Source organism: Perna viridis, chromosome 2 (genome assembly GCF_037379345.1).
Source record: "Perna viridis isolate PV_CMFRI_1.1 ecotype Kerala chromosome 2, ASM3737934v1, whole genome shotgun sequence".
Taxonomy (NCBI): domain Eukaryota; kingdom Metazoa; phylum Mollusca; class Bivalvia; order Mytilida; family Mytilidae; genus Perna; species Perna viridis.
Window position 1 is genome coordinate 32,981,972 of NC_142446.1, and position 10,086 is coordinate 32,992,057.

At 36.2% G+C, this 10,086-nt stretch overlaps 1 protein-coding gene across 6 annotated transcripts in view; it reads right to left on the bottom strand.

Annotated features, from left to right (window-relative positions):
• Positions 1-10,086, bottom strand: part of LOC148624702 (uncharacterized) — a 62,517-nt gene that overhangs the window by 15,620 nt on the left and 36,811 nt on the right. For 4 of the 6 annotated variants that reach the window (XM_088567543.1, XM_088567546.1, XM_088567544.1 and 1 more), the window contains exon 2: positions 831-963. In XM_088567543.1, coding sequence (XP_088423669.1) covers positions 831-959 — 129 coding nt within the window. In that variant the 5' untranslated portion in view covers positions 960-963. Of the gene's footprint in view, positions 1-830; positions 964-9,120; positions 9,257-9,949; positions 10,085-10,086 lie in introns of those variants that run through there. The other 2 variants (XM_088567547.1, XM_088567542.1) reach the window with 2 other exon arrangements.

A 10,086-nucleotide genomic window follows, 5' to 3' on the forward strand; every position in this document is an offset into this window, starting at 1 on the left:
ATATGTGTAAGAAGCTTCGTGGGGTACATATCACATGGCAGGTTCAGTGGTATGAGCCGAGATTTATAAAACGACGTATGCTGTGGCTAAAATTAAGAATGTTACCACAGGGGAATGGACATACAAAAATTTAAATGACAAATGATTGAATTTGTCATATTATTTAATCATGAGTCTTCCTGTGTTGATCAGTGTTGATAATAAGTCTAGATATAATGTAGACCTTTCAAAATCCTTCTCAGATGTAATGGCCCCGTGCAGGTCCGGGTGTTAAAAGAATAGGCCTGCAGCAGCGCTAAGCTTGTCGTATAAGGCGACTAAATAGTGCTCAAAAACCTAGCCGGGGGCTAGGCGCTCTGCCCACAGAGCAACTGGGATGTGTGCCCCAGGTGGTGGAATGGGGTACCCCTGGCGTGTTACATGCTGGGGTTGTCAGGCTATAATACGGAAAACTTGACCGCAAACCATAGTGGTGCACCGTGTTGGGAAAGAACCCTGCTGTGGTATTCTCCCGGAGTAGGAACATTTGCGCTCCGCCACAGGAGGCTAAATTGCCCAACCTTACCCATCCCCCCTTTTCCAGTGGCAATCAAAATTTGTTGACTCTATTAACCTTGTGACCCATCCTTTTTTTTGTCATTTCATGTTCATTTTATCGTCAATTTTATATTCATCGTCTGAATATAGCTGAAATATTGCTGCTCGGACGTTAAAGCCCAACAAACAAACAAAAACAAAACATGTAATGTATTCATATTTCAAAGGCTCCTATTTCGAGATAAGTGCCTACATTATAATGAACATTAATCAGGTTTAACATGCATACATACCTGGTATAGATCTATCGCTGACTGCAATCCCTTTTTAATAGATTCAGGCAATCCAAGTGAATCTGCTTCTTCTTTCACTGCTTTTAATTTGGTATAAGCTGGATCAAAGCCATTGTCCATTTCCGTCATTTTTCTAATGGTGTATTTTAAAATAGTTTCATGTTATAATAGTTCAGATTCAAGTCATTTTAAACGTAATTCAACTTTAAACTTTAACCTAAAGATCAATATGAAGTAAAAGTAATCGCGGGAACCAAGATTCTGGAGAAAATCAAAACAATACTAAATAGCGAATATTTAGGTAAACTATCATTTTTGGCTTAATTAGTTGAACTCGAGACTGGTTTATTTTTTCACGCCTGTTATTTTCTTATCAGGTTAAAGTATGTATGCACACTTATTCTACATTCCTACCATGTGTGACGGAACAAGGTTTAAATAAATGTCAGTATACGATGTTGAAATGATGAAATTGCTAAATAAAAATGCATTTAACTCAGGAATAATCATTTGGTATATTTAATAACCACTGGGTCGGTGTCACTGCTTGTTGACCAAATCCCCGTGCAGGTTCGGGTGTTAAATGAATAGGCCTGCAGCAGCGCTAAGCTTGTCGTAAAAGGCGATTAGATAGTGCCCAGAACCTTAGCCGGGGGCCAGGACGCTCTGCCCACAGAGCAACTGGGATGTGTGCCCCAGGTGGTTGAATGGGGTACCCCTGGCGTGTTACATGCTGGGGTTGTCAGGCTATAACACGGGAAACCTGACAGCAAACCATAGTGGTGCATCGTGTTGGGAAAGATGCCACGTTCCTCGCACGTTAAAGAACCCTACTGTGGTATTCACCCGGAGTAGGAACCATAGGGCTCCGCCACAGGAGGCTAAATTGCCCGACCCTACCCACCCCTCCCTATTTCCAGTGGCAATCAAAATTTCTCGACCCCATTGTCCTTGTGTCCCATCCCTTTTTCATTTCATCATTATTTCATGTTCATTTCTCATCAATTTCGTGTTCATCGTCTGTTTGTTTGTTTGTTTGTTGGGGTTTAACGTCCGAGCAGCAATATTTCAGCTATATTCAGACAATGAACATGAAATGGATGATAAAATGAACATGAAATGAAAAAAAAAGGATGGGTCACAAGGATAATAGGGTCGACAAATTTTGATTGCCACTGGAAAAAGGGGGATGGGTAAGGTCGGGCAATTTAGCCTCCTGTGGCGGAGCGCAAAGGTTCCTACTCCTATCGAATACCACAGCAGGGTTCTTTAACGTGCGAGGAACGTGGCATCTTTCCCAACACGGTGCACCACTATGGTTTGCGGTCAGGTTTTCCGTATTATAGCCTGACAACCCCAGCATGTAACACGCCAGGGGTACCCCATTCCGCCACCTGGGGCACACATCCCAGTTGCTGTGTGGGCAGAGCGCCTAGCCCCCGGCTAGGTTTCTGAGCACTATTTAGTCGCCTCTTACGACAAGCTTAGCGCTGCTGCAGGCCTATTCTTTTAACACCCGGACCTGCACGGGGCTGTTCATCGTCTGAATATAGCTGAAATATTGCTGCTCGGACGTTAAACCCCAACAAACAAACATCGTTGACCAAATGGTCACAAAGATATTTAGCAACTAAATTTATCAGACTACGAATCATAATAGGATGATAAATTGGAAGAGCGAATAACCAAACTATGATTACGCGTGCCGATTTAACGAGTGTGCGGAACTTGATACGTACAAGTGATATTTTTGTCATTCACGATAACCAATTGATTATCTTATTAATTATATAGATTTTCTTCATAATTTATCGATACCTTCAACATGAATTTTAAATTCTGTGATTAGCCGATTGATATCGAAGTTGTGACGTTTTGCTGGGGGAGAAATTATCGAATCTATTTCACACTGTGAATTTTCGAAATGTATTACACTGGGGACACTCAATAAAATACTGAACTCTTGGTTCTAGATTTGGCTTAATTTTTCGAAAGTAAAAGATTTTGAATCGTAATACATGTGAAGCGGCGCGAGACGAGAATTTGGTTGTTGAAATTAATTTATGAGAAGAGTTTTGTGTCTGAGAGACACATTTGATGTTCCCGCATGCATTTTCAGACATGTATAAAAGTCAATTTATATTTACAAGCTTTTAAATTTTTTAAATTAATTCTTTAGAATGACAACAATTTTATGATCAGAAAAAATGACTAAGTCCAACTTAATCCAGTCACAATATGACCAATGTAACAGCATCTTCATCTTTAACACTCCCGTTTTATCGGCACGTCACGCTTTGCCACTAGATTGCCTCTACCCTATAAGACTGTCCACTATACTGCTTGATTACCTATTGTTCTTCTCGTTATTTTGTTTTGAAATTGTTTAGTAACGCCTCAGATACTTCCTAACTAGTCAATTTGCACCTTCCTGTCAATTACTCGTTTGTAGACCCCATCACCAAACCATTTAAAGACTAAACCCATTGTACATTGTACGTACTACTATTTGTACATGCTACACCGCGGATTTTAATTGGATCCATAATTCCAGGGGAAAATACTCGAGAATTATCACAACAAAAATAAATATTGAAAGATTTAGTTCAAAAGGCAAACAATTATCTAAAGAATGCTAGCAATATATCTGCATAAAGACGAAGACTGCCACGAATTTTCGAGTTCAAAGACCATATATCAGGCTTATCCAATTCAAAACACCATTTTTAAAATAAAATGATTGAATGCCTCACAACAGGACTTTTGCTTCTATAATAATAGAAAAGAATTTGCTCACTTCGGATGTTTTAAAGAATATCAAAAGAATTATATTCAAAATACTAAAATTAATGAAGGGGGGTTAAGCTATAAAACGAACAAAAACTGTACTGAAATTATACTGGAATATTGCCACTATAGTTCTGCTTGGAAATACATTTTTATTCAGCCCACTGGTTTTTTTTGGGGGGAGGGGGGGGGGTGGGCATGTGATATTGGATTTCTAAGCTAATTTATAAGACAAGATTCAATCAAATCTTAGCCAAGGGATTGTTTATGTCTATGTGTAATACTTCGTTTTCCCTCTGTACATGTACACTTTAAATCTTTTGTTTGCAGACAAGATATACATGATTTTATGCATGTATTGGGTTTCTCCAAGATGAGTACCCCAATCTAAGTGCAATACCAAGTCTAGTAAAGCTAACGAAATAAAAATCATTCAGATCAAATTATAAAAATGCAAATAGATGCAAAATGGTTTTATTTTAAAACAGATACTTAAACAATTCCATCAGATGAAACTTACTTAAGTAGCAAGTGTACAAATGCATTACTTGAAACTTGATCTCTAAAAAATTCATAAGAATCCTTAGAAACTGTAAGAGGAATTCAAGATGCACAAATCATGAATACTATATACATATACGCTGAAAGGTTGTAAAACCATGGTTAACGACAAATGTTTAACGGCAAAATTAAATGCATAAAGAACTTTGTGATTTATCGATATACAGGTAATAAAGCAAAATCCACAAAACGAACATTAAAAGTTAGTAAGATGGTTTCGATCACCCCCTTTTTTGTGAGAACCAATATTTTCGTACAATTCATGAATTTGATTATAATTCGTGTTTTTGTCGGTTTCTTGTCCCATCCATTGTAAATATGTGTAGAATTCATTAATGAGCCCGATTCCACAAACATGTCCGATTTCATAAAGGTGTCCGATATTGCGTCACGCAAAACTAACAGTTCATTAGAGTTCATTGTCGACCATGTAATAGTTAGGTAGTACAATACAGTTAGGTCATTTCTGAATATTTGGTCTCATTTTGTTGAAATAAAGCTGTCTTGAGGCAGTTCGCACAGAAATTTCTAGTTTTTTTGTCATAAAAAAGTGCATATTTTTAAATCCTTGGTATGTCGAGGTTCAAGTCATTTATAAGTAATTTAGTGATTATTGTTATAAAATCCAGTAGCCATGGTAACATACTGAAAAAAAATATTACTGAGTTTTAGTACAACTCGGGGATGCCTTTCCAAAACTAACAGCCAATTACTATGTTTTATAAAATATCAGGCACTTAGACACTACCACAGGATGAAAGCATGCATGGAGTAGTTGGAAAAGGGTAAAAATAATAAGACCTTTTTCGATTCATTCTCTCACAATTTTAGTTCCAAAAGTTCGTGCGAAATAAGGTATTTTGAAAATCAGCCATCTGATGCTGAGGAGAGAACCTAATACGGCAGGGGACTGAAACGTTCCGGATACCATTCTTCCTTTAAATTACTCCTGTTTACCATTATGTATATTATATCTGTCTATGTATAAATGCTTAACTACATTTAAACAATATATCCACCAAATTTCAACTTTTAATTTTAAGTTTTACAAAATTTGCCCGGGTAACTTGGTGTGCGAAACAGTGCGCCTTAATGTAACTGTTTGTTTGTTTGTTTGTTGGGGTTTAACGTCCGAGCAGCAATATTTCAGCTATATTCAGACAATGAACATGAAATGGATGATAAAATGAACATGAAATGAAAAACAGAAAGGATGGGTCACAAGGATCATAGGGTCGACAAATTTTGATTGCCACTGGAAAAAGGGGGGATGGGTAAGGTCGGGCAATTTAGCCTCCTGTGGCGGAGCGCAAAGGTTCCTACTCCTATCGAATACCACAGCAGGGTTCTTTAACGTGCGAGGAACGTGGCATCTTTCCCAACACGGTGCACCACTATGGTTTGCGGTCAGGTTTTCCGTATTATAGCCTGACAACCCCAGCATGTAACACGCCAGGGGTACCCCATTCCACCACCTGGGGCACACATCCCAGTTGCTCTGTGGGCAGAGCGTCTAGCCCCCGGCTAGGTTTCTGAGCACTATTTAGTCGCCTTATACGACAAGCTTAGCGCTGCTGCAGGCCTATTCTTTTAACACCCGGACCTGCACGGGGCAATGTAACTGTATAGTGCATCCTTACGCTACAAATAGACAACGTCAGATGGGGTGACTATGCCGTCCATGCGAGACCCGACAGGGTAGTTAAGGACGTTAAACTCCCCTTAATTAGTTTGGAGTGACTATTGTTCCGGACAATGACACAAAATTCAGCGGTGCCAAACAGTTGGAACATTCATTTCCGGTCATAAGCTTCTCATATGTAGGTTTAGTTTAACAGAAATTGTATGCAACCAGGACCAGTATATTGCAGTTGTGTTCTGTTTGTTTATGTATTTTTGTAAATCGTATATATAAACTGCACTATGTATACAGGTAAACCGGCGCAAATGAGTTTCCATTCTGGCATAATTAAAATAATTTTGAAAATGGAGATGGCGCAGATAAGGCCTCTGAAATATGTAATTGGACCAAAAACAGAGTCTTAACGGGCATTTACGATTCCAACGCGCCTGACATGCACCGACAGAGCAAACTAGGTTTAGTGCAAAACTGAAGTACTCACGGAGACACACTTTTTAATATATCTAAATCGCCACCATGGTTGTTTCTGTTGACTATATTGCGAGTAATTAGTATTGGTTTTAACGATTTGAAATATTATGTTATATGATTGTTGATTTATGCCCTTAGAATACAAATGATGAATATGACCCATGCATTGCACTGGTCACACACATATTTGGTGAAGTATCGTCTACTCTAAGCTTCAAACAAATCCACAAAACGAAGATAAAAAGTTTGTAAGATACTTGTACATCGGACATTTTATTTTCTATCGAATTGGACATGTTTGTGGAAGTGACTGCGTGATCAATTAAAATTAGACCTATCAATTGTCCTATTCTGTATCTGCATATAGGATCTAACAACACTCCATTCAACTTTCTGTTCTGATGAAAATACAGACTAGAGTGTTTCATTGCATTATAAATGGGTACGTACTGTTATTTATGGCCACAGAGAGCATTCTTATCAGGGAAAAACGAACTACAAACTGACTATGTTAATAGTAAACAAATTGTGTACTGATCATAATCTGAACAGTTTTATTACGACATCGGATCGAAAAATATAACATATAAAAGAAGAACTTTGCTCAGACGGTCTCATAGTAATTTTGAAAACCATCTGGGGTAATTGCTATTTGTAATAAATTATATAAGGTGTCTATGCAACAGGTTGTAGCAATTGAGCTGTAGCTTATCAACTGAGAATAAATCAAAGCTAGATAAAAGGTACATTTATTTAAGAGTAGGATTGATTGTAACCATAGGCGGATCTAAGGGGGACCTGCCCCACTTATCAATTTAAAATTTAGATGAAGATAGCATATTTTTATGTGTGAACGAATGCATTAAAATGTATTCATCAAGGATTTTTGGTGCCTTTAGCTCCCCCGGATGATTCTCTGGATCCGCCACTGTCTACGATTGTGGCTCAAGTTTGAATGATTTGACAGACAGTTGCTAAATTGAAATTGAGACAGGAAATAAAGTCAATAAGTAGTTTGTAGTTCAATTATATTGAAGGAAGTGGGGTATTTTTATGTTCACTCATCTAGGCGTTGCGCATTCTTAGATATCACACATGAGTCTTACGCAAAATTGCTAATTGCCCGTGTAAGATGCAACGTAATCAGAATGGTGAATTTAAAACAACGACTATGGCAAGCCGAAGTGGAAAAAAATCAATATTTTGTAATATTAGAAAATGAATTTCTAATATTACAAAATCATTTTTTTAATATTAGAAAAGATTTTTTAATATTAGAAATTCAATTTGTAATATTAAAAATTCATTTTCTAATATTACAAATTCCTGATTTAGTAATATTATAAAACATCACACATTTTGTAATTTTACAAATTGAATTTGCAATATTAGAAAATGAATTTGTAAAATTAGAAAATGAATTTGTAATATTAGAAAATCACTTTGCAATATTGCAAAATCAGTCACAATTTTTAATATTAGAAAATGATTTTCTAACATTAAAAAATCGTAATTGAATACAACAAATCCATTTTCTAATATTAGAAAATCAACTTCTAATATTAAAAAATAGTTTTTTAATATTAGAAATTCAATTGAATTTTCAGTATTAAAAAATGATTTTTTAATATCAAAAAAGTGTTTTGTGATATAAGAAATCTAATTTGTAATACTAGAAAATGAATTTGTAATATTAAAAAATCATTTTTTTAATATTATAAAATACTCATTTTTGTCCACTTTCGCCTGCCATAGAAGAGTTTAATTTCAGCAATTTCCAAGAAGCTTGTTTTTATATACGTTTGAAGTTGATTCCGATTCAAGTTATCCCAGTTTTGGCATTTTGCCGATTAATTGAGACGTAAAAATTCAAACAAACCATATAAATTGACTCAGCACAAGAGTACGTTGAATTACATTTTCTCTACAACAGTACAACTCAACTTTGCTTTTAATAATTTAGCCTTTGATTACAGTACAGAATAAAATTTCGCATTTGATAAATGCATCATCTTCCTGTTTTTGATAGGGATGGAACGAGTTTGTCAAAATGAACTTAATGGCTTTTTTGAAATGCATTGTTTATTATTTTTTCCCTTTATTTACTAGGTGTGAATTTGGCAAATAAACTGCAATTTTTTATGGTAAATTCAAAATTTTTATCTTTATTTAATTCTATAAATCAGCATTATTTCAAAAACCTCATTTTTCTAAGATTCTATTGAAAAAATTCTGAGCAAAGCTAGTGATGCAGAGATCAAGTAATGGTATTTTCAAATAGGGAAAGTATCCTTGAGTGATTTTACATTGTCAGATCGGTGGGGTTTTGATATAAATGTTTCCAATTTTGCCTGATTCTTACAAACACTTACACTTATATTGAGTTACATGCATATATGATATTGAAATTATATCAAAACAGTATATACTAATCGCTAGTCATTTATGTGCATAACACAAGTAAAGGGGAATAAAATGCTTAAATGACAATTTTATTTCTGCGTAAAGCGAGATAAATCAAATTAATTGAAATTACTTTTCGACACAAGGAAACAATGGTAATGTCAAGTAATGTCGAATAATGTTAAGTTATATCCGTTGACCGATTTTCTCTAATAGAAAGCAATACATAACCACACACATCAACTAATCGCAATGGCGAATGTTTCATTTCACCAGTTAATATCAAATCGTCCATGGATCTCCAGCCTTCCAACAAGTATATATTAAATTGACCCAATCATAGAGGAATGCAAAAGGTACTTTATCATTAAAATTCAACAAATAGAAGATCTATAATGACAGCGTCACTAAATATAAACTTCCTACCTCTACGTCTGTTCTTTATTTCAAAAACCTTTGGGGCGATACCTTAGTAGTTAGTTTAATAAAAAGACTTGACTAATGTACATGTGATACTTTAAACCTATTTCCTGACCGGTTCAATTTATTTTTTAATCTTTGTAATGTTGATACAAGCGTCATGCGGTAGTGACGTGAATCATCTTTCGTTTTAGTAACTGACCTTACTATAATTTAGTAAAGGGGGATAACATTAATTCGGAAGAAAGACTGTCAGTGATTTTTGGTTAATTCTGGATCCCCATGTCTTTCATAGGGCCGGTGCGTCTGCGACTTCAATTATATGCAGATGTTCTGAGAACATGAATGGCTCAAATCTTTCTCTCGGAAGTAACGTTACTAGGATATAATTCTAATCATGAGATTCTTCATGCTTATAGCCGTTTTCGATTGGACGAGAACGTCGTTGCCAGATCGTTCATATATGCATGAACGCCAGTAAACTTGAAACCAATATAGCGGCCGTGTAGTTCGGAAGAGTGTGGCAACGAACTGAACGGCATAATATAGCCGTAACAATAGTTTATTACATGCACATTGATTTTACCAGTCAAGTTTGTTTACAGAGAGTAATTTTCAGCTCGGGGAAAGAAACTTATAACTAAGTCTGCCTGAACCCTAGTCCGAATTTCCTCTGACCGTCCAACCCTCCGCTTTTTTATTTTGATATTGATATGTCGGTTGGGGTCAGAACGATGTGCCATATAAAAAGTTGGAGATCCAGCGGTACCGCGGTGTATCGCCCTTCACGCGCTTCTTACGACTTTCATGTTGAAATCGTGTAGGTGGTGCATACCTAGTTCGATTCGAAATTCATTTTTCTTTATGCTGATGTAAGTTTTATCGGCTATTTGTCATCAAATCTCGGTAAAAAGAAGTTTGAAAGCCTTAACCCAGGGTCAGCAGCCATTTCCTTTCGATTTCCAACTTTGC